Genomic DNA, 24,997 nt, shown 5'->3' with positions numbered 1-24,997 from the left:
TGGGATCATTTGTAAAGTTGACCTTCATTCGTCACTAATTTGAGATGAACACATTGTTCTGAATTGTCAGGAGCCAGAGTGAGTTTTTCAAGACTTTCTAAGCAGTGAGATTGAAGGAGGCTTGTATTTTTTTGACTGGCTGTTATGTCAGGCCTCTGGTTAGGAACTTCTCTTATTTAATCCTCAAAAATTCCCTGGGTGAGAGTTGTTCTAAACTTGTTTTGATAGGTAAGAAGCAGTCCCTCGAGTCCCTCGTAGGTTGCTGTGACTTGCCTGTGAGTGTTCACAACTGCTCAGAATTGTCACCAGGGTTCAGGCCCACACAGTCCCACTCTGGTGCCCATGTTCCTCCTGGTCCCCATCTTCAATACTTGTGTGTCACATGGTCTGTATGTCCATTCGTGGCCTTGAAGGTGCTTGCATGAGGGAAGGGGGTGCATGTGAATAGAAGTGTTGGCCAGGCTTCTCTGGAGCCAGGCTGCTGTGGCCACAGTATATATGGGCCACTTTGCTGTCACCTGTGTTTTTGTCAGTGCCTGATGATACGGTGGGCCCACTTGGGAAAGACGGCACCTGGTGACCAGAAGGGAGGCAATGTTGCATGTGAGAGCTTTGCAGTTAGAGGTGGCTGGAATCCTGCAAGTTCACCACATTTCTAACATTTCAATCAGTTGCCTTTTCTATAAAAGGCGACATTCATACATTTGTTGGAAGATGGAGAGGATCAGGAAACACATATAATACCTCATAGTGACTGACAGGCCCTAGACACTCAGTGAATGGTGGTTCTGAGCATGATTATTCCCTGGCTTTTTGTTGGCAGGAGGATCCTGACTTTTTCCCCTGCTGTACACTTTCTTTTTTGTACTTCTTGAAGATTTTTGGTGGCTCTGCTGACCCTTGGGGTACTTGTTTCTGCAATTCTGAATAGTGTTTTTGAAGAATGTATGGAAACTAATTGTTCTTCAGAGTCTTTGCCAATCTCTACTTTAATTGGGGGCTTTAAAAGGTTAAAAATATTGCAGAAGGATCTCAGTTCTAGCATTTATTGGCTGTTTGAACTCAAAGGAGTGACCTTGTATGGTTTCATTTTTTTCCTAAAAGTAGATATACTTGTACAGCTGCAGGCTTTAAAAAATTTTGCTCTGTCATTTTTCCAATTAGTGCTAAGGTCACAAAAATTCAATTCTGAAATGGCAAAAGCATTTTCTTTCCCCTTTTTATCAGATACGATTCATTAGTTCAGTCCCAAGCCAGGGAGCTGTCCCTTCAGCGGCAGCAGATTAAGGACAGCCACGGCATCTGTGTCATGTACCGTCAACACGTGAACACCATGATTAAGGCATTTGAGGAGTTGCTGCAGGCCAGCGACGTGGATCACTGTGTGGCCGAGGGCTTCCAGGAGCAGTTGAATCAATGTGCTGAGCTGCTGGAGAAATTGGAAATGCTGTTTCTCAGCGGTAAGTGGGAAACGGTAAGAGGGACGCCAGTCCTGTGACACAGTAATTGATCTGGGGCTTCTTCGGTGGGCATGGAAGGAATTGACTCCTTACTCTTAGTCACCTCCCCAGAGCTGGACCAGGTGGCAGCGAAACCACACTGGCCACTTCTTCCTTCAGTGGCCACTTCCTTGTGGCTGTGATCTGCACTGTTCGAAGCCAGGAATCCAGTTTCTGTGCCCCCAGTGCCATGCCGTGGAGGTACATGGGTGAAGCCAGCCAGCAGGTGCTGTCCTCAGCCCTGGCCACATGGTTGCCTGTTCTTATGGATTTTCTAGAGAAGATGGGAATTGGTCTTCCCTTCCCTGTCCTTCATTATGTGTCTTTCTTTTCTCGCTGAAAACTCATGATTTTTAAATGTTGGGAACCAAAAAACAAACAAATAAACAAACCAAAACCCATCCAAGCAAACAAAACCTTTATCAGTGAAGAAATATATCCAAGGGTCCAAGTGGCCAGAGGAAGGGTGAAAGGAAACCTTTACCTGTCCTTTGCTGTTTGCTCGGTATTTTAATAACATTATTGCAATGAAACATTTTTTTTTCTGAGACCATAACAAAAAACTTCACGTAGCCTCACCTGGCTTCATCCGTTGTTGGCATTTTGTGCATTTGTTTTACCATTCTCCACCCCCCTCCACGTGCGTGCGGGTAATCATCTTTCTGAACTGTGGGGGTGTATTGACCACCTCATATCCCTTCCTGTCTACTTTAGTGGGTAGCTATTCAGGTCAAGGAGCTTCTCCTCCATACCCATGGTACAGTTATCGGAGTCAGAAGTAGCATTATCTGCTATACCAGCATATGGTATATAGTAGAGGTTCAGATTCTTATCGCGTTTCGGTGTTGTTTTTATTCCTAATCCTGATCCAGGCTCTAGTCCCCACGTTACTTTTCCTTGTTTCGTAGTTCTGGGGATCTAACCTAGGGCCTTGCACGTGCTAGGCGAGCGCTCTACCTCTGAACCCCACTCCACCCCCATGGTACCTGTAGTCGGCATGTCTCTGCGGTCTCTCTTCATTTGGAATTGTTCCTCACCCTTTATCTTTTGTCATATTGACACACTTGATGGGTTTAAACTGGTCCCTAACTTTGGGATTGTCTGCTATTTCCTCATGATTTGATTCATGGTTGGATTGGATTAGTTATGCAGCTTTGGCAAGAATGCTACATAGATGGCATTTTGTTCTCATGATATCACGAGAAGGATCACAGGATCAGTTTGTCCCATTTCATTGACATCTTCGATGGGCCGAGGTGGTGTCTGTCTGGTTTCCTCACTGTAAATGATATTTCCCTGTGTAGCAGCTAATTGGTGGTGATACTTTGTGACTGTAAATAGTTTATTCATCTTCAAACTTTTGCCTGAGAGTTTAGACCATCCATTGAGTCTTGCTCCATTCAAGATGGCAGCAACATGGTCTTGTTTTTCTCTAACATCAGCATTCCTCTTCCATTGTATCAGGGGACAGCTAGTGAAAGGATGCATTCTACATTAGTTTCCATTCATTTCTGTATTTGTTATTTGTTAATTATCAATATAGACTTATAGATTATTTTATTCCGTGAACTATTTCCCATTCTTGTCATTCACGTTGATGCTCAAATTGTTCCAGATTCATAAGTTGAGTGTTCCAAAGATGGATACGTCTCCCTCTTCAGGATCACTTTCTTCTTTTCAGCCACAATGAAGATGTTTAGCCTTTTCTTACACTGCCTGTTCCCATGTCAGTCATCTCTCCAAGTAGGCTTGGTTCCTTGCAGTGGAGAATGCTATTTAAAAACCAAGACTCAGTGAAGAGTGTGTTCCTGGCCACTGGAGTGTGTTTCTAGACCCTCAAGCAGGCAGAACTGTGTGTGTTGTGTGTGTGTGTGTAATTTATTTTAGAAGTCATTGTTTCACATGCCGTCCCAGTCCTTGCACACCCGAGTTCGTTCTTATCTTTCCCGCCTCCACATTTGTGTTTCTCCTCCCCAGCAGTAAGAACCCTGCTCCAGCAGCGTCAGTCTCTGCTGATCTGCTCATTTCTGTGATGTATGCAGATGGTTCCAGAATTGCTTCAACCATACAACAAAAATCTGCTAGAAGAATTCACTTGTAATTCTTTTTGTTTTTAGGTTAAGGACTTATAACTAGGTATTGAATTAAAGTTACTTGGTTTCATTTTTTCCACAGCATTCTTATGTTACTTATTTGAAATACAATTATATTTGTTTGTTTCTACTTGTATTTAATTTTAGGGTTTTTGTTTTTTACCCTGTATCCTTGTTAACTTAATTTTATTGTTCACATATGAACCATGTTAACATGATTGCAAAGTCAAAACTTTTATCCTTCCAGGTTTCCTTTATGAAGTCTTTTGTGTGTGTGTGGGGTACTGGGGATGGACCCCAGGGTCTCAGGCATGCTAAGCGGGCACTCTTACACCGAGCCACATTCCTCGAAGTCATTATCTTTGTCCCTCTTCCTTATACCTCTTAGTATTACTCTCTCATCCCCCCTTTTCTCTTAATCCCATTGGGCTTGGGCTTTCAACTAATCTAGCCTCTCCACAGAAAGGGCTTGCCTAAGTCCCTGACAACTTCTGCTTTGCCAAGTGCAGTGATCAGTGTCTTCTCTCAGACTACAGCAAGCTCGATAGCTCCCTCCTTGGAGAAGGGCCTTGCTCACTTGGCCTCTAAGAGGACCCCTTTGGAGTTCCAGCTCCTCTGACCTCCTGCTGCTCTGTTTGGCCAGTCTTCATCTTGCTGCAGTTTGCACTTGCGTCCCTGCGGGTTTTTGCCCCCACCCCACTTCTGTGCCTCACCCCTGCCCAGCACAGTCCATGTTCCACACAGTGGTCAGAGCGACCTTTAAAAAAATGTCAGGCAGATCATGTCCCTTCTCTGCTCACAAATGAGAGGCTCCTTTCAGTCAGCAGGAAAGTGCAGATGTAGTCCTCCAAGCTGGGTGCCATGTCTGCCCAGCTTTGTCCCTTTCTCCTCCCAGCCCAGCCAGCTCGCCCACCTGCTCTGGCCTTGCACTTGCCCCATCTGCCCAGGAGTTGCTTTCCCAGGCCGACTCGGTTTCTCTTCTCCCTGGTGTCCCTCAGCTCTTCATGCCTTTTCTCAGTTGTTCCCTTTCCAGGGAGGGCCTCTTTGACGACTCTGTATATCAGCCAGCACCCTGCCTGGCTGCCAGCATTTCTTTCCCCTGCCCTGCTCTGTTTCCTCTCTCCTGCTTGCCAGCACCTCGAGTATCTGCTGTGGGCCTGGGGGCCATGTCTTGTCCCTCACCTGTGAGCATTTATGGAGTGAATGGCAGAGCTCGCATTTCAAGTCAGATCTCTGGACAAGATCCTCTTTCCACAAGATCGCGTGCATTCCTCTTCGTATGGTACATGTTATTTGATTGACACTTCCCAGTGACCTTGGAGGTGAGGAATGAATCCAGTTTTACTGAAGCTGAACCGAGCTTCAGGAACTTTCTTGCACATTAAGCATGTGAGTCTCACAGTGAAGAACACAGTCCCCGGGGTGGCTGAGAGCTCTGGCTCCCCACCTGTGGGCTGTGGACCTTCAGCAGTTCATGAGAAAATGAAGTTTTTCACCTGTGAACTTGGCATTCTAATACCCAATTCACAGTCTGTTTTAAGGGTTGGATTAAATCCACTGAGCCATAGCCCAGTGCTCCATCGGCAGTTCTGCTGGACGGAGGGCTTCTGGTATGCAGCCTGTTTCATAGGGGAATTTAGCCATAGCAGAGGGGAGTGTGGCACTCCGAGGCACAGCTGGCCTGGGGGAACCAGGATTGGACTCCGTTCTTCTGTCTTCTTATACAGAAAACACATGGTCCACGAGGGTCTGCATTTGCTGTTTCATTCCTGGATAACCGAGGGGTGGTTTGCCATCTGGGTGCAGTCAGGGCGTTTCCTCGAGCCGTCACAGGCTGATTTTTCTAGTACTCGTTCCCCAGTACCTTCGAGCACAGGGTATAAGAGCACTTGGCTTTTCCTAGCTTTATAAGAATACACCTTCTTTTGGCTGCTTTCAGATAAGCTGGTTTTCATTTTATTAGAGGGGAAATAACTGGGCGACTAATAAAGCTGTGTCTCGCAGACGCAAGGTGTGTCCCTGTCTCTTTTCTTCCTGTAATCCTCAGGTGCTGGCAGTGCAAGGCCAAGAGGGAGAGCACCCTTGGCACCAGCGTGGCGCCCCCGCCCCACCATCCAGCTGTTCCTGGTTTATGTTTCAGTTACTGGCTTTGACCAGCCCAAGGAAATCCCACTTCTTGTTTGCTGTGGGTTCTGGAGACAGGAACATTTCAGGCTTAGTAGACAGCATGAACATAAAACTTTATTTTCTTCTACAGAAGACCTAAAAATTTCAGAAACCTCACTACATCTCCTTTTGGTAAAGAGTAAAAAGTAGCATGGAGGTGGGTTTTTCTTAGATGCCATGTAAGCGTTCTGGTTCCTGAATTATGAAGTAGTTTTATATCGAGATAGTTGCATGGCATGACTTCTTAAAAATTTATACATCAACTTTTAAAAATCAATACAAAACGTTACATGTTTACTGTGGAGTAACAGATAAACACTCATAATTGCATCATTTACACAATAATGCATGAACACCCTGGAGCTTATGCACTTCCATCTTTTTAACATATGTGTATTTTTTATGGAAATGCAACTATTTGCACCTTCTCACTTTGTTTAGTAATTGTAAATATTAATGTACACTTTGCAGCTTAGTGGGCACAGCATTCTTGTGTGTAAAAGTACCATAATTTATTTAATCCTTCCCCAATAGATGGACATGCAGGTTATGTCTGGTTTGGGGCTCTTGTAAAGAACACTGAATTGGAATCTTTGTGCACATCCTTGGTATTTTTTTCATAATGTTTAGTTGGTAGAATCTAAAACGTAGGATGATAGTGTGTTTTCTTATGCTCATAAGGGATAGATCTGGAATTCCTCTTTAGCTCCATTAAACTAGGATTCCTCTAGGAGTCTGGAACTCTGCAGATTTTGTGGATATGTACCCTGTTTCTGGGGTAAAGGTCTGTAACTTTTAGATGCCTCAAGAGGCCTTGGACACAAAGTAGATCAGTAACAGTTGTTACAACTGGTTTCCCACCCATCCTTGTTCTTGGTGCCTCCCCAGACCAGCTGCATAGAGGAGGAAGGCAATGTTTTATCTTCAAATGTTTTTGAGTAAGGTACAAAGAAGACTGTGAGGTGGTCCCTTAGTGAGCTCATCGTGGGTGTCAGGGTCTGGCCAGGTGAACAGAAGACAGCTGTGGGGATCCCTTGTCTCAGCACTCCTTTGCTGTAAGAGATGAACCCCAGCCCTTTCTTCTTGAGGCCCTGCATAGTCTGCCTTTTCCAGACTTTTGCCCTCTATTGAGGACGATGAAGGTAAAGAAGACGAGGAGGAGAAGGGGGTCGGGGAGGAGGAGAAAGATGACGAAGATGAGGAAATGAGGAAGGCTTACCTTTGTTGAGTGTTTGCTGTATGCTGACCTATGAGGAAGCATTACATATTATCCGCATTTAATATGAGGACCAGAGAGGTCAATTCACATTTGGATCTGAGTCCCGGCAGTTTACTTCCACAGCCCGTCCTCCTAACCACCGCGAGGCTGCCCTCTCCCAGTCCCATCAAGCTGCCTGCGCTGGGGCCGCCCTGGTCGGATGCTTCCATGGGCCAGGCCTTGCATCTGCCCACTGTCACGGCTCCCCCCAGACCCTTTCCACCAAGGCTCCCCTCCTTCTCCACTTATGGAAGTGATACCCATCCTCCAGAAAGCTTTCTTTGTTCACCCCAAGGAAACAGACTGTTGATTTTCTCCACTTCAGGGTTGTTGGCAGCTCACATATGACACCTTCATGTCTGGCCTGGGACGGAGGCCCTCACAAGGGTGGAAAGAACAGGTCCTTTGGCCTCAGAGGTTTGAGTTCAAAGCGCAGCTGTACGTGTCACTTACCCCTTAAGGGTCAGATTTCCTCTGTGGGGATAGTAGCACCTGTCTTAACAAAGTTGTTTATAAGGATTAAATGAGATCAACATGTTTGGTGTCCTGCTTGGAAACAGGAGGACCACAGTGACCCGGGCTGTCAGATCAAATGGAGGGTTTGGCTTCTAATTACCCCTGCAATCTGCCCTTCCCAGAGCCCCTTAGCTTTTTCTTTATAAAGTAGTTCTTCCTGCCTCAAAGATATACTCCACTGTCCCTCCCCTAAATGTCCTCAGCATCCTGCTGGATTGTGCTTGCCTCCTGTCTGGCCCCCACGGTCACATGCTGCCCTTTATCACAACATTGTCGTGTAGTTGTCTTCTGGGTCCATCGTTCCCACTCAGATGTGAACTCCTCAGGGGCAGGATGGCTCCTTGTCATCTCTGTATCCAGCATCTGGCTGGGCACCTGTGTCCAGTTCCTAGTGAGATGGGAAGGGAGAAATATTTGTGGAGACGCTAGCCTGTGGTGTGTGAACTACACCTTGTGTGGCCACTGGGGGCTTCTTCAATGGCAGCCATGTATAGGATGAATTAGTGTGTGGAGGAGACTAGAGGGGGTTAACTCATCAGTCTGTCCTGCATAATGATCCCCTTGCTTGTTTGGAAATGAAGGAGACAACTAGATGTTTTTTATTTGTAAAGACAAAGTCCCCCTGCCGCCATGGACTACACGGCTTTAGGTGTAGCAACAGGATTTGCCTGAGAGATGGCAGCAGTATTTTCATGACATGCATCCTAAGCATTTGGAATAGCCTAACAGATGGTTCCCTGTCACCTGTGTGAAGGCAGTTTCCACCAAGAAATTCAATGCATCAGTTGTTATGATCTCCCTATGAATCCCACAATAACCATTTGTCATTGAGTTTTAAAAGAACCCTGTTGTGATAGGGGAACATGTGGGATACTGTTGTTCTTGAGTTATTATAAGTTCCCCAGAGTCTTTATTTGAAAAAGAGGGAACTCATGCTGCTGGTGGCCATTGGGGCACTTCCTTCCGTGGCCACAGGTTTTGTTAGGAATGGAGGAGAGGTCTTTGATGGGTTTATGGTCAGGAGACTCAGGATGCTTAAAGCCTGCCTCAAACCAAGGGTACCCACTCTGTGAGGTTCCTGAGGGAGGGGTGCGCTGAAGAACACTCTTGCATGTGGAGAAGGGTCTCCTTGCTGATTGCCTGTAACTCTTAAGCTCTAGGGAAGGCTGGGCTGGGACAGATGGCCCATCTTCAGTGTCGATCGGGTCAGCGTCTATCATCAGCTGAATGTTGAAAGCAGCCCTAGTGCAGGCATGGGATGAAAAATGCTGCTTGTCAAAATAAAGATATTTTAAAAATATTTATTTATTTATTTATTTATTTATTTATTTATTTATTTATAAATAACACGCAAGCAGGAAATCATAGGGACAGATGTGACTTAGATGATGGAGACCAAAATTTGTTAGATGCTAGGATGTCGCTTTGAAGAGAGAAGAGAGCATGAGCCAAGGAAGGCAACGAATGCAGCTCTCCAACTTCAAAAGACAAGGAACAGATTTTTTTTTTTTTAAATTATTTATCTATTTTGTGGTGCTGGGGATGGAACCCAGGGTCTCCCATATATTAGGTGAGTGCTCTTACCACTGAGCTATACATACCACAGACCTAAGGAACAAATTCTTAAATTATTGAGGGAGTGTGACTCCACTAATTCTTTGGTTTCAACCCATTGAAACTCTTTACAGACTTCTGAATGGCAAAATAATAAATTTGTGTTGTTTGAAGCTGCTAAAAAAAAAAAAAAAAAGAAAGAAAGAAAAATGCTGCTTGAGATGTTCCGTAGCATACATTTGTCCCTCCCCATTAGGGATGGTCTTCCGATCTGGAACTTAGGGTCAAGGTCATGAAGTCTGACCACATCAGCTGTGACTTTCCCCCTTGAGAAGGAGCTAGAGGACAGGCAGGCGGAGGCCTCAAGGTTGTCCACTGTGCTGGAGGTCTGCCAGCCTCTCCCTGCCTTGCAAGAAATCAAAATATCTTTACACACTTTGGCTGGGCACTTTGCGATGGCACTAGCTATGAGGCTGTCCCCACCTCCTTCGCAGATGAACTGGAAAACTCAGTAATGCCAGAGTGAGGATCGGGTGCATGAGAGAGCCGCCTGTCGGCCTCCTGCGTTGGGCTCTTGTCTCTCCAGTGGAGTTGCGAACAGCGCACTCCTGGGGCTGTTGGGAGGCCCAGTCACACACTCAGGCCCGTCAGATTCCTTCCTGGTGGTGCAGTGCCCCAAGTGCCCTGCAGTGGAAGGTGGCTCTCAAGCCCTTATGTGGCACTGGCTCTTGGTGCCCAGGCAGCTAGCCTGCAAGGGTGCAGAGAGAGCCGGGTCGGCCATGCTGGTGCCTGCGAGTTGTAGGTGGGAACCGTGAGCCAGGAAGCAAACAGGCAAGCTCCGGTGATCACCTCCCTCCGCTGCGGCATTTGAGAACTTTTCCTTTTAGGAGTAGTTTTGAAAATTGTATGTGTGGGTGCAGTTTAATTATAGTCTCATTTTTCAAGTGCCGCTGTAGAAGGGTTTGTTTTTTTCTTTAGCCACGCGTCAGTTTCTTCAAAGAGCTCATCCCGGTCTGCAATTTCCAGAGTTCTGAAGTATTTTAAAAATAAAGTTGTTAGCCTCTTTGAAATCTGGGCTCATGCTTCCTTTCAAACAGCAATGATGACATGCAGGAACAGAGCAGCACATCTTGTGCCCAACAATGTCCTGAGCTTTATTTTGTTTTCTTTTGTCGTCCCTTTTAGTCATCGCCCCTGCCGTAGACAGTGGTGTTTTCGGCTGCACTCGAGTACTCCTTTCCCCAGTAATCTTAGTTCTGAGAGTCTTTCCTAAGGAAATAATTCAAATGCAGATAAAGCTGCATGCACAAAGATGTTTATTTCATTTATTTATTAAAATGAAAATTTGGAGATGACCTAAATGTAGAATAGGGAACTGGCAAAACTGCCAGACTGTGACACGTGTACCTACAATGGAGTATTAGTGTGGCCATTAGAACTGAGGTTTCTAAAGCAGATTTCATTGGAAAAATGCTTATAATAAAGTAGAAAGTGAAAAAATTAAGTCAGTACAACATCTTCTCTGCGCAAAGGCCTAGAAGAAAGAAGCAAAAGCAACACAGTCGCGGGTCTGCAGGTACCAGGAGGACCGAGCGCTTTCTTGATTCTGTTACACATTTCCTATAATGAGCGTATATTCTGTTAGCATCAGAATTTTAGAGAGGGAAAAAGAATTACACCCAGTGATGCTATTGTGATTGCCTTTTGGGTTCAGTGCTGTCACCTGGAACTAGAGCCAGACCAGCGATAAAGCAGGAGTCTCTCGTCTGAACTGTGCTCTTTCTAATCCCACTTTTAACATCTGGGCTTGTTGTAAAGGGTGTTTAAACCAGTGGAACAGTGCCCTGCACATATGTGCGCAAGACCATATTAGGGAGCACTTTTTAAAAAAATGCTTTCCTTCTTTCTTGATGGTATTTCTGCTTTCAGGAAAATCATCTGGAGTGGAGCCGAGTCCCCAGAATGAGCCGATGGAGAGGTGAGTGTAGCGTTAGTTATGAAGGCTTTCTGGGACATCCTGGTTTGGGTTTGACTCCAGCTTTTTGTAATATTCCAGCTCCCTCCCATCACCTCTAGGACTGACCACAGCTGTGCAAATCAGAGACCACGGGGGTGTCCTGCAGCCTCCTTTCACTTATTCCAGCCACTACTGGTGTTTCTGTCAGGGATTTGAATCAGGAGACATATTGCTTCTTTTGGCTCTTGGGCCCTGCAGGATAAAATTTCCAGACTCCTCAGCCTGGCATCTGAGCCCTCCCCGGGCCAACTGGTCCTCCCTCTGTACCCCTCCACACCTTCCTCTTCCTGTCGTGAGCCCCACACCCACCTTATCTTGCTCTTTTTTGTCCCCTGACCATGGCTGTGCGTGCGCTGTGCACCCTGCCTCCCTCCTCGAGTTTCAGAGTGGCTGGAGTGGAGATGAAGGGCCTCCCCGTACCCTTCTCACCACATCCGGGCTACTTATTCTTCCTGTCGTGCTTGGCACATAATTACATCACAGCACTTGCTACGTGGTGTCGGGATACTCTGCCTTACCTTTCCACTCCCAGAGTCCTTGGAACAGGACAGGAGCTGGCTAGCCTTTCTGGGTGTTGGTGTGTCAGCTGCCGCCCTGGGTGTTTCACACTTGTTACTTTTGACCCTACAAAGTGAGCATTTTTATTCCCATTTTAGGGTGAGGAGGCTGTGCGTGAGAGTTGCATGTTTGCCATTGAGAGGCAGACTTGGGGTTTGAACTTGGGTCTGTCACCATCAACACCTGTGCTCTTATTGTTATTCTACATTGCTTTTTGGGGGGTGGGGGTGGGGGCGGGTACCAGGCATTGAACTGAGAGTCACTTAACCACTGAGCCACATCCCCAGCCCTATTTTATATTTTCTTTAGAGACAGGTCTCTCTGAGTTGCTTAGTGCCTCACCCTTGATGAGGCTGTCTTTGAACTTACTATCCTTCTGCCTCAGCCTCCCGAGCCACTGGGATTACAGGTGTGCGCCACTGTACCTGGCTTGCAGTCTTTTGGGGGCAGTGACAACGTGTGAATTGTAGTCCTTCTTAGCTTGCCTTTATGGCCATCAGCAAATGCCATGGTCTCATCCTCCTGTAACTTGTTAAAGGTTCTGAATGCTATTGACACTGTAGGGTTCCTTCCTTCTCTTTAAAGGATGTGGCCCTTTGGACTCCCAGGGGTAAAATAAAGAAATAGAGACCAGTCTGGAATGCTGAAATTTAGATTTTATTGTTATTACAAAGGCTGCCAGCATCATTACAGCAAGCAAGAGGTTCGTAACTCACTGGAAGACATTTTACTCAAGTCTTCCATGAGTTTAGAAGACATACTTCTCCTGCAGTAGCACCTGGGACCCCGCCCAGTTCCCCTCACTTCTCCCTTCCTTAGGATGGCAGACCACACCCCGCTGTCAGGCCGTGGGGAGGGCATGGACGCCTCTGGTCTTGCTGAGGTCTGAGGATGAGTGAAGGGCCCAGGGCTGTTGGAATGAGGGCAGCATGGCCCCTCTGAGCAGGGATCCTGGGTCAAGGCCAGAGGCAGGCTGGACCTGTCGTTCCTCAGGCTGTGATGAGAGTCCCAACGTTCTTCTGTGGGAGGCAGGGAATCCGTGAGCAAGGCAGGCTGGGCCTAGACATGGCCAGACTCGTCATTTGGGGAGGCTGATGAGTTTGGAGAGTCTTTTAGCCCTCCTCGGCCAGTGCTCACCCCTCGCCATTTCAGGCAGATTCCTCTTTTCCTTCTGTCCTCTTTGTCAGCTGCAGGCTCAGCCCTCACATGGGTCACTCCTAAGCTAATTAAGCGGCTGCCCTTGGCCCACTCCGCACTCCTGCAGGCCGCGGCGAGCCTGTGCATCCGTCAGGCTGTCCGGGCAGAGCTGCGCCTGGTGTTTACCTGCTAATGAATGCGTTGCAGCTTCGGAGTCCTCTGCTCTTGTCTGAGCTCATGAATAATGAGGCTGTGGCCACTGACAAGAAGTAATGGGATAGTGGGAGGGAAAGGAGCGTAAATCAAGGAGCTTCTCTATAATGGAGATTCACGGGAGCTTTTCCTTGTGGCTCAGGTGGTCCTTGGGAAGTACGGGTTAATAACCACATGATGGCCGGGACCTGCTGGGGGACCTCAAGGATTTTGAGATTTTTTAGTCCAAAAGGCCATTTCATGGTTTGGACCAGAATCCCACCTTCTCCGGGGGTCTTGGAGCCAGACAGGCCTGGTTCAGGTCTGGGAGGTGCCACTTACAAGTGTACGTGGTGGGCTGCTTTACGCTGAACCACGGGCTTTCCGGCTCCATGGAGGACCACACTCCCTTCCTCACAGGGGCCAGGAGGCCCAGGTCAGACCCGGGGTGCCTCTTCCGAGTGGGCACTTGGTAAGCAGCTGCTGTGGACCCCGTTCCTCTCTTGGAGTTATTCTGCTGTACGCCAGACTGTGGGACAGGCACAGTCCCCTCACTTCCCCTTCTTCCTTGGTTTCAAACTCAAGCACATGGAGCCCTTCTTGTTTTTAGAATGTCATTCCTTAACGCGGTAAAGAAATGAAAAGGCTGACGGAAGTCAGCACATGGGGCCGTTAGGAAGGGAAAGTGACCTCGAGGGTACTTAGGTGCTGGCCCTGGCTTGGGATCTTGGTGAGGAGAATGACTTGTCTTTCAATCTCAATGGTTAAGGACTGAGGAAGACAACGTAGACTACCAGCGGATTCTGCCTGAGTCTCCTGAGCCTTTCTCCTCTCATGCGCTGTCTGATGATGAAATGTCCGATAAGTCCTTCCTCTCTCGAGACCAGAAGCAAGACAGTGAGTCTCTGCGGACTTCAGTCATGGCCGACCGTTTTTCTCAAGGTAAGCTAGCTTTATTAGGCATCGTAAACTCAGCTGTGTTTAAACACCGACCCGCTGTCCAGCCCTACCGAGTGGAGTGTGGTGACATTTGACTGTTTCTTAGGTGAGAGGGGATCCCGCCAGGGCCCGAGCTGGTCACTGAGTGTCATTTATCATCGGAGAGAACCATGGTGGTGAAAGTGTGGGGACTGGGAAAGGGCACGCGACTTCCTGCTGCCTTGCTCCTCTGATGGTGGGCTGGGAGCCCTGGAGCTGCAGCAGTGGGAGTGCCTAGGCCCAGGGCTTCCCGTCACTCCTCACTCTGAAGACCCTTCTGCTTTGCGTTGTAGGAAGGCCACGAGCACCGAGCCCCTGTTCTGGTGGTTCTCTGTAGTGGAGTTTGGTCATATGGATCCACGTTTCTCTTTGGTGTGACCCGCGGCCTGTGGGGCCAGGTGGTCTGTCTTAGCGCATCCAGGCTGCCGCAGCAGAACACCGCACACTGAGTGGCTGACACATGGCAGAAGCTTACTTCTCTCAGTTCTGGAAGCTGGAAGTCTGAGATCGGGGTTCCAGCCAGCATGGCTTTGGTTCTGGTGAGGGTCCTCTCCCAGTTGCAGACTGTGGTCTTCCCACTGTGTCCTCACATGGAGGAAACAGGGCGAGAGAGCTGTCTGGGGTCTCTGTTGTGGGGCACTGTTCCCATTCATGAGGGTTCCAGCCTCTCGATGTCATTACCTCCCAAAGGCCACCCCTCCTAATGCCATCACTTTGGAGCCGAGGGCCTCAGCAGGAGACCTCTGGAGACACAGACATTCAGCACGAATACTCTTGTTCTGCCTCAGACCTTGGGCCCAGTTCAGTCAGTCAGCCTCCCCAGGAAGCTACCTGATCCCCTTTGCTTTTTCTGTACGTGCAGTCCCTCTTTGGGGTGAGAAGTAGACCTTTGTACTGTGATTCAGTTTGCTTCAGAGATTTGAAGGATTATATAGGCCAGACCAGATAGACTGGGAGTCATCAAACGTCCTGCTAAGGGGCAGGTAGAAAACGTTCTAGGCTTTGCGGGGTCAAGGGTCCTGTGGCAGTTGCTCAGCTCTGCTGTCACAGCACACAGCAGCCACAGATGTGAGTGCACAGCTATATCCCTGTGAAACCGTGTTGACAGAATGGAGATGGGCCAAGCTTTGGCCACAGTCTATTGTTCCGGCCCTTTGGTAGTGTAGTTTCTAGTTGTCTCTCCCTTCTTCCCTGAGGATTGGTCACAGTACCACCACACAAACCAGACACTGGCATCTTCTTGCTAAAAATTTCACTGATACTTGGTCACATAGGTTATTGTTTAAAAAAAAAAAAAATTTTTTTTTTGAAGCCATTTTTAAACAATGGAACTCTTTTTTTTTAAGACGCAATTTTACAAGGTGGCTCCATCCAATATGTCAAAGAAAGCCAGTGGAGCCTTCGCGCAGCGGTGCCTCTGAGGCCGTGCTGGTACTCCCGGGGCCTGGAGGAACGCGGTGTAGGCACACCTGTCAATGAGTGTACCTTCTCAGTGCTTCAGAGGTCCGCGGAGTCTAAAGCAGCATTATCTGCACCTCATTTCTCGGGATTTCTGTAGTATCCCTCTGCAGTTTTCTGAGTAGCTGATTCCTTCTGGTCATGTCTGGCTCTAGGTTTTGCCTTTCCCTAGTTTTTAGGCCAGACCACAAAGTGTTGGCCTGTCCCTAGTGTACCTTCTTCTGGGCTGTGTCAACCCAGTGGGGGGCTCAGTTCCTTGCCAGGAACCCCAGGACCACTCCCACGAGTGCTTTGTGCAGACTTGATTGAGGGGGAGGAACCAGAAGGAAGGAGGTGGTTGCCATGCAACCCAAATAATGTCACGTGGACTCTGAGGTCCCACTTCTTCATAGCCCTCCTGCTGCGTCCTGGAAGGCGCCCACCTCCTCCTGCCTGCCCCTTCTCTCCCTTCACCTCGTCTCCCCTGCCTTGCTTTCTTCCCAGCGTGGGACTGTTCAGGCCTCGCTTCTGTTTCTCTTCCTCTGGGGACTTGCAACCCGGGCTCTCTAGTGCCCTCTTGGTAGACTACCAGCCGGTGCCCTGAATGGGGACTGTGCCTCTGGAGCCGTGCTCATGTGCCACTCTTGTCTTCGTGCTCGCTTCTTTCAGCCTCTTATTCTCTGCATGTTTTTCATTCTGTCATGCTCATAATCTGTGTAGAGAGATGATCTACTGCTCCTTCTTTTCTCACCTAACGTTGCATCCTGACATGCCGTTACATAAGGTCATTTTTCATGGCTTTAGAATAGTCCATTGAGTGACTGAACTGCAGTTTTCCGTATGTTCCCATTGCTGAATGTTTCAACCATTTCCAGGATTTCACAATTGTGAACAGTGCTGCGGGGAGTATCTTTGAACATGAAGCTTTCCCCTCATTTGGGGGCTTTTTTTTTTTTTTTTTAATATTGATTCTCTAAACTGGAACTAACAGGCAAAATGATGTATGTATTTATTTATCTATTTTTGGCAGTAGCTTCTTACAGGATTTATGGTTTTAAAGAGGTAGCATTTGTCAGAAGGATTTACTGTAAGGGATACTTTTCTCCCCTTTCATAAAGGCTAGTGTAGTATTTCCTTCTACCTTGGCTGCATAATTAACAAATGGTGTCCAATTCAACTGGTCGTGTTTCCTTAAGCCCCAGTGTTGTTTCCGGCTCCCGGCCAGACTCAGGGAAAGCTGACTTGTATCCATGACTGCAGAGCATTTACCAGCCCAGAGCCAGCAGTGAGCTTGGGTAAACCAGCAAAGAAGGTTGCAGTCAAAGCTGATATGATCCTGGCCGACCCTGCCTGACTGGCCCCTGGAAGAAGGCTGGGGACAGGAGGTACAGTGCCGGGATGTGCCCGAGTGTGGCGCACGTGGAGTCCCTGAGAGCTGGGCTGCCGAGGGAGCAGCAGACAGCCACCAAATTACTTGCCACACTTCTGGCATTAATAGGAGATAGCTGAAGGTCTGGGAATTAAGTCATCTCATAAACATTCAAATTCATGGCAAAATTACTATTTAATTAGGAAAAGATCTGTAACATTGTGCTACTTTTAAATGAAAGCCATTTTGGAGGAATTAAAACTGGGTCATAACATTAGTATAATGTTTTAAAACAAACATTACTAAGACATACTGAGTGTACCCTAATTGATGAATTAAAGACATTAGTTTTGCCTTTGGATACTTAATGTGATTACGTTTTAAACTGGCTCTAGAAACCTATCTCTAGATTGAAACTGAATTTCCTTCTTTCTTTGTTAAAGTGAAATGTTTCAGAGGATGAAAACATAATACAGGCCCATTTTAGGAAGTTCAGGAAACTTTTTTATCTATTATTAAGTATTATATTAAAATGTAATATGGAATTTTTAGAAAATCTAAAATTGCTCGCCCTACAGTAACTGCTTTCAATATTTAGTATATCACCTTCTTTTGTATATTTGTCTTTTCTGTTTGGGTAAGATTTTATGTGGAGCTGTGATCATATTGAATAACCAATTTTGTGTCTGTTTTAAATTTTAATATAATATGATGATAACCTTTTCATTATATAGTATTATATAGTTTTCATAACAGTTTTAAATACTGCATCATAACAAATACAGTACAGTTTATTCAACAATTTTAGTTATTTCAGTTTTTACTGTTGCATACTGCCAAGATGAATATTTTTGTGTATTCTGGCAAACACTTGTCAGCATCTCAGGCAATTTCTTGAAATCAAGCCCTAGAAGTAGGATTATTTGGTAAAAGACATTGGAAAAGAACTTTTCTGAGGCTAATGATATAAATAGCCCCAAAAGGTCATATGCATTTATTCTTGTGCTAACAGGGTGTATTCTTGAGATTACCCTTATAGTCATTCTCACTAGCATTGTTTTGCTTTATTTTTCAGACTTAAATTAATAAGTGATAACTAGATAAACACATTCCTTTAAAAAATTAGTCTCAAAAATATCTGGACTCATTACGAAGGTGGTTTAATCAACTCTCAGGCAATCTAAGCAGACTTGAAAATGATCTGTTGGTTTCACCATAAGGAAGATTTTAAATTAATATTTGATATTGAGAAGAATAAAAGGCTACATTAGAGTTAACATTAAAATTGTATGGAATATAATTTTTCCGTGTGATGTAAAATAGCGTCCTAGTGGAAGGCCACAAAGAACCAGCACAGAGCTATGTCTGTGGGCCTTGGACAATAGCCCAGCCTCCCCATGCCTAGGACAGGATTGCCAGTTGCTATCTTAACACCTCTGATACTGTTTGGAATTTCAAGATCCCTGCATAGTCTATAAATTATTCAATTTGTTGGGAGCTTCAGACTTTAAATTAAAAATGCCCTTCCTTCCTCTAGACTTACTAATGGAACACATACAGGAAATTCGAACTTTGAGAAAACGTTTAGAAGAATCTATTAAAACAAATGAGAAGCTACGGAAACAGCTGGAACGGCAAGGGTCTGAGTTTGATCAAGGTAAGGAAGGACTTTCCCACAGGGCAGTGCAAACTCTGAGTGCTTCATTGGGATACATTTGCCCAATTGAACAGTCTATGGACAAGGCAGGTGTCTGATAAATGTTGACTTCTCCTTCACTGCCAAAGTCTGCCACCCCTACCATCCTGACTGGACTTTGGAAGCTTAGAGATATAGATAGGTATGCAAGGGTAGGACAAAGCCATATTTTGTCTTTTTGCCCTTAATGGATCATAAAAATGTCAGCATTTTAGCAGTCTGGTAACTCTCACATGCCAATCAAAAGGATCACCAGTCTTCCTGCATAACCATGGCTAGCTCTGAATGAAATGATCTTCCATGAACACTAAACATATTTTTCTCATAGGTAAGAGTTTCACAGAGGTCAAAAATCAGACCCTCCATCCTACCTGTTAACACTGTCCTCTCTGCCCTACTCCACACTTTAGTTGTTTCCTTCTGTTTCTTTCTAGTGATTTTTAAAATACAAGTACAAATATGTATTCTTAGTCCCCCTCTCATCCAAAAGTTAACATACCCTGCATCCACTCTTCTGACCCATTTTCATTGAACAGTGTATGTTGGACTTCTGTCCTTATTGCTGCAGGAAGCGCCCTTGCTTCATGAAGAATGTCCCCTCAGCAGCTGGTGTGCTGGGAAAGACCTGGCTTGCTTTGGGTGTGGGACTGACCTGGGTGTGGATCCTGGCTCCTCTATTGCTTTCGTGGTTTTGGGCAGCTCACCACCTCTCCCAGGCTCAATTATTTCCCAAAACTGGGTCATTGAAGGTGAGATGAGGCAGTGCCATGAAGAGGCTCAGCTCATGCCTCGCTCGCCACGTGGCTGCTTCCATCGTCACTATCAGTCTTATTTTACTATTTTATTTATTTTAGAACATGACCAGTTTAACATTAAAACACTACAGTGGGCAAGGACCCTAATGTCATTTCCATTTTTAGAGGTGGGATTACTGACTTCTAGAAAAGTAGTGCTTGATGGTGGTGCTCAAGTCCTCCCACCCCTAGTCTACTCCTCATTCCTCTCTAACCCCATCAGTGTAGAAGAACATCTTTTCAGAAGCACTGTGTACGCTCCAGTTCACAAGGTAAACAGTGGCTCCATTATTTCTCCCCCTCCTACCCCATTCCCTTCACCCTGCCCCTCCCCCTCTTGCCCCCAGGGAAATGGATTAATCTGAGTTATTAGTCATATCAAACACAGGAGAGAAATACACGCCTGGGCCCTTCACATTTACTCTTGGTAATGCCTGAATTAGATTCATTTTGTTTTACATTTTCCCTGGCAAATCCAATTATAGAATTATTTGGGGGCTCAAATGGCCACCGGCTACAATGGAGCAGGCAATTGCTCTGGAGAGTAATTCCCTCTGACGGGAAGGTTTACAAAAATGCATTCATAAAGTATTTACGCTGGTGGAAAGACATGCTGTTCTCACCATGTTGTCACAGTCTCTGAAAAGACAAAGAAATAAAAGGGGCCCTGCCTCCCCCTGCTGTGAAACGTTCATCTTGGGAGTAGGTTTGAGAAAGGCAGGAGTCCTTACAACCTTGAGGTGGAATATTGGTAAACACTGTCACCTCTGCATTAGAATTTCCAGGTGCTGACAGTTATCCAGGTTTACTGTAGTGGTGGCATTCAGAGGAAGAAATGGCCTCCCAGCCTCAAAGCTTGCTTGCTCAGGTTTAACTCTCAGATTTAGACTGTCGAGAACTGCTCCTTGGCCTGGCATTCCTTTGGAAGGCGACTGCCTTGGCTTGGGTCACTGTAGGCCTGGGTAGTTTTTCCTGCTCACTCGGATTACTCTTCAGTCCTGTTTTGGCTCCAGCCCGCCATCAATCGTGCTGTTACTACAAATGGTAATAGCAGTAACGGTAACAGCATTCGTCATTTTTACTGCACTAATGAAGACTGAGGGACGTTATGTGTCTTGCCTCAGGTCTTGCGGCTATTAAGAAGCCAGAGCCATGGTTCAATCCAGGTGTCTCTGAAACAGCACCAGAGTTCCTGGGGTAAGGGAGATGGTGGAGGAGGATGGTGGGGAGAGACATTTGTGAATTAAAAAATTGTATGATAGTGTGATCAGCGAGCAGTTAGCAGGAAGAGCAGTCGTACTGCAGAGAGGGGTGGGCGCACACCTCTGGAGAGCTCGGTGTCCCACCTTATGAGGAGTGAGCACGTTGGAGGTCATCACTCTCTCACCAGGATGTTTGCAGCTGCAGATAACGAACTATGAGTATGAACTGTTAGAAACAATGGTGCTTGTGTTTCTTACACGAGATCTAGAGGCAGGTGGTTCCGAGGCAGGTTTCATGACTCAGTGACATCAGAGTTGGGGATGGTGTCTGTGAGGATCCCGTTCTCTGTGGATGGTGTCTGAAGCATGGAAAGAAAGAGGCTCAGTCTTCTTGCTGTCCTCCTTTTGTAGTTGTGGGAAGTCCTCCTTGTAGCCTCAGCAGACTTCATTGCTGGTCTCATTGACCAGCAGGGGCCCATGACCATGTTCTGGCTGTGGGGTGGCTGGGCAAGCAGGAGCTGGCATTGGGTTGTGGTGTAGTAAGTGGACTCAGTAAGAAAGCCACGCGGATGAGGCACCTTGCATACAGTAGGTGCTCTCCGAGGCAGCTGAGAACGGGAGCACTGTAATGGTGCAGACGAGGAAGCTCAGAGGGTGGGGAGTGTCATCCGAGCTGGATTTAGAAGAAGAGGTAGGGTTTCAGCAGTGGGCAGCAGCATAGAGAAGTCTTCACAGTGAGGAGTGGCCTCCACTCCACTTGACCCTGACCTTTACAGTTCACACTCAGAGACCATGCACTTAGCCAAGAATTGAAGGTGGTTTTGTCAGATGAAGAGGCTGGTGGGCATCCAGGCAAAGAGGGAAGGAGCCTCATTCTGCAAAGTCAGCAAGGGGTGTGAGCATATTGTGTGCCTGGGGACCAGAAGTGGCCCTGTTTGACTTCATTTAGGGACATGGGTTCTGAAAAGAGAGGGGTGCGGTGTGCCATGAGGTTGGAGCTAAACCCTGGAGATCCCTGCCTTCTAGGCTGGGAAGTTGGGACCTTGTGTTTTGTTTGTTTGATTGTCTCTTGCAGTGCTGGGCCATCAGATGTTTCTGAGCAGAGAATTACAAGAAAAGATTGTATTTAGGATAACTACCCCGTGGGCAGAAGGGGAGGGAGGCCAGGTCAGAGCGAGGCCACAGGCCTGAAGCGTGGGGACAGGAGAGGCTCCCAGGTCCTCGGCATCTTGAGGAAGAAGCAGCAGTGTGGTTGCCTGACTGGGCTGTGTAAGAGGGAGTGTAGGACTGGTCCAGGTACTGGCTGAGACCAGGGCTTGCAGTGGTACTGTCCCCTGAGGGTTGTGGAGGGGGCGGTTCATTGGTTGGAGGCCGGCAGATTCTGGTGTGTGAGTTTGCACTTTAGGAGGCTGAGGCTGTCATCTACTCAGCCACCCTGGCCCCATCTCCTGCCGTGTTCACCTCGGGCAGGGAAGGCCTGGGTCCCCTCTTGCCACCTTCTCAGGCTCACTCTCGTTTCCCCTTGGACTCTAGAAATCACTTGGATGGTTCCCAGGGCTGATTTTTCACTGCATGTTGTATTTCCTCATTGTTCAAAACTTTTCCAGGAAGTTCCATCCATACTAAGCTGGAGACTGTCCATAAAGAGCTGTTTGCTTGTGTTTTTAATAGGGTCTAGAAACATTTTGTCTTGTGGTTCAGACCTGCACAGTTCTCTCCCCTCAGAGATTCATTTCCTGAGGAAGCAGAATCAGGCGCTCAATACGATGCTCCTGAAAGGGTCTCGAGGGAAGAAGTAGAGGAGCTGCCGGCAGCCAGGGCCCCAGAGCCCCTGTGTCAGGCAAAGAACGCGGGGCTGAAGTCGGAGCAATCTAGGTTGAATTCTGGGCCCCGTGACAGCTTTACCCATGTCGCTCTCACAACAGTCCTGTGAGGTATTCCCATATCGTAGTTGAGAAAAATGGGGTACAGAGAGGTTAGGGGATACCTCATAGAGCTGTTGTGACAATTAAATGGTATAAAGCTCTCAGCATGGTGTCTCTAAGGTCTCAGCAAACGTTACTGTTTCCTTGTCACTCGTCCCCTCTACACAGCCACCTCTCATTTGTCTTGGTTCCCAGTGAAAGAGAGAAGGGCTCCACCAGAGATTTCCAACAGCCAGCTGGTTGGTTGAAAAGACCCTTCCTTAATTCTTCTTATTTGGAGCTTAGCTCTAAAGAACTTTCCCTCATGCTCTCTTTTAGTACTTAAAACAATTCTGGAATGAAGTATTATCATCCCTGTTTTCCACGTAAGAAACAGGCTGTGGGAGTTGTTGTGCCCGCAGTCACAGCTATTTGGAGGTGGGGCTGGAGCTTGGGCCAGCTTACCCGCTTTCTCTGGAGGATATTGATATGATTGGGGCTTTAGAAATGAAGTTGGGGCTTCTGGAGATCATTCACTCAGCAAGCATCCTCCAGCTCCAGTTCTGAGTCAGAGCCTGTGGAGACTGTGTTACTGAAGTCAGTGAGTCCTGGTCCTCCTCTCAGGGGCTTGGGTCTGATGGGGGAGACATCCAGACATCCCACAGCAGGCCAGCATGAAGGCAGGCCGGGGAGCGCAGGACCCTGGAGAAGCTGGTTGCCAAGAGCCCAGTCTCGAAGGATGAGGAGGGGTTAGCCAGAGTAGCTCAGGGTAGAGAACCAGATCTTTGAAATGGAAGGGAGCAAGCAGGTCCAGCTTCCTTCGGAGGTGAGGAGCACACAGCCGGCCAGGAGTGGGGGACAGTGGTGCCTGCCGTCCGAGGGATCACCCGAGTCTAAGTTGCCCTCTGTGTGCTTGCGTTGCGTGATGAAGAGTGGCATCGGAAACCCCGGGTCTGACCCCTCCCTCCGCCACTCACTGGCAATGATGCCCAGTTTCCTACTTGTGAGTCGGGACTTGGAGGTGTGCTGTGGAGGTCGAGTACCGCAGCACCTGTGTGGGCTTTACGTAATGCCTGCGTGGTTAGTGTCATGGTGCCGCGGCCATCTCACCACCCACCCTGCTCACCCCTCACCCATGTGGGTTCTTTCAGCCCCGACCCTGCATACCACCCCCTGGGCTAACCCTTTACTTCTACAGCACATGTGAACAAACTGAGACACACAGCAGTAGAGACCCATGCTCAGGGCCATGGAGTCAGTAAGCGGAGGAGCCACCCTTGAGCCCGCCACCCTGTCCCCAGCACTCTGCTCTGAGCATCTTTGTCTCCTGCACCTCGAGGAGGGTGAGGCCCTCATGGGAGGCTTAGTTCTGCCAGCCCTGCCGGACTGTGGGAGGGGAGGCCTGCACGGTCGCCTCTGGCTGCTGGCCTTCGGGGCCCTGCTTCCTGTCACCACCTGTAGTTTCTACACACTCCACTCTGTGAAGGCAAAGTAACCAGGCTTGCAGGGCCCATTATTTAATAGAAAATTAAACAGGCCCATTTCCTGCCAGTGATGTTTAATCTGCAGCCTTGATGTTGACAGATTTATCTGCCCAAAATGCATAAGATAATTAGAACACCAAAATCATCAGTGTCAGATTAAATCTCGTTCCTTTTTGTATTCTTGGAGTGCTTGAGCTGAAGTGCTCTATCTGCGTAATAAGGTTGGAAAAAAACAAATGGTATCCCTTCTCAGTGGCACTTCTTGGTGTTTGCAGATAAACAGAAGGAGAATGAAAAATTACGAGAGTCCCTCTCCAGGAACGTGGCGAGCCTGGAGCACCTGCGGCAGGAGCACGCGACTGCGAGGGGAGAAAACGAGAGGCTGAGGAAGGAAGTCAGCGAGAGGGACGTGCTCAACCAGCAGCTGAGCCAGGAGCTGGGCAGGTGGGCCCAGGCCCCTCCCCCACAGCCCTTGCAGCCAGCACTGGGGGTGCAGTCCCGGGGTGAGGCATGCTAGCCTCTGCCCCGGTGTGCAGGGATGGACAGAAACGCGCCGTGTGTCTGGTGGGCCTGAAATACGGGGGATGATCATCCAAGGGAGGTGGGGGCGGGCTGCTGTGTTCCATCTTTCTATCTCTATAAAGATGCCCTTTGGGTAGAGAACCACACGGAGGGCATGATGCTGTGGCCCTCTGGGAAAGCCAGCAGAGTGCACTCCGCTCGAGGCGTCCGGGAGCCCGTGCACCTGGACAAGAGGGTGTGGTAGGGCCGAGTGCACAAGGTGTCCAGATGTGGAGTCACATCAGGCCTCCGAGCTGTAGGAGGACGTTGGTTTTCACTCTGAGTGGCACAGGGAGCCACTGGGAGATTCCCAGTGGAGGAGAGGCTATCCTCTCTTGCGGCGTCCCCTTAGACTCACCCCGCATTTCAGTTGTTGGTGTCAGCATTCACCGGTGCCCTGCTCCTCCAGAGTTCCCATCACCGCCCTCGGCTGCCCGGGCGTGCTGGTGTAGACCATCCGCTGTCTTTGCTGTCAGGCGGTCCGGGTGTGGGTCCCAGCTCTGCTCCCGAGCTGTGCACCCCTGGGTAAGAGACACAACCTTTTGGACTTGGCTTCCTCTTGTCCCTGAATTGAGGATTAGA

General features: G+C 47.8%; 1 protein-coding gene across 1 annotated transcript in view; it reads left to right on the top strand.

Annotated features, from left to right (window-relative positions):
- Positions 1 to 24,997, top strand: part of CDK5RAP2 (CDK5 regulatory subunit associated protein 2) — a 178,385-nt gene that overhangs the window by 133,661 nt on the left and 19,727 nt on the right. Inside the window, 7 exon segments of the mRNA XM_079112477.1 lie at positions 1,228 to 1,460; positions 11,016 to 11,064; positions 13,760 to 13,932; positions 18,312 to 18,431; positions 22,138 to 22,257; positions 22,260 to 22,261; positions 24,138 to 24,298. Coding sequence (XP_078968603.1) covers positions 1,228 to 1,460; positions 11,016 to 11,064; positions 13,760 to 13,932; positions 18,312 to 18,431; positions 22,138 to 22,257; positions 22,260 to 22,261; positions 24,138 to 24,298 — 858 coding nt within the window.

Source organism: Sciurus vulgaris (genome assembly GCF_902686455.1).
Source record: "Sciurus vulgaris genome assembly, chromosome: 15".
NCBI classification, from domain to species: domain Eukaryota; kingdom Metazoa; phylum Chordata; class Mammalia; order Rodentia; family Sciuridae; genus Sciurus; species Sciurus vulgaris.
This window is presented reverse-complemented; position numbering and strand designations above follow the sequence as displayed.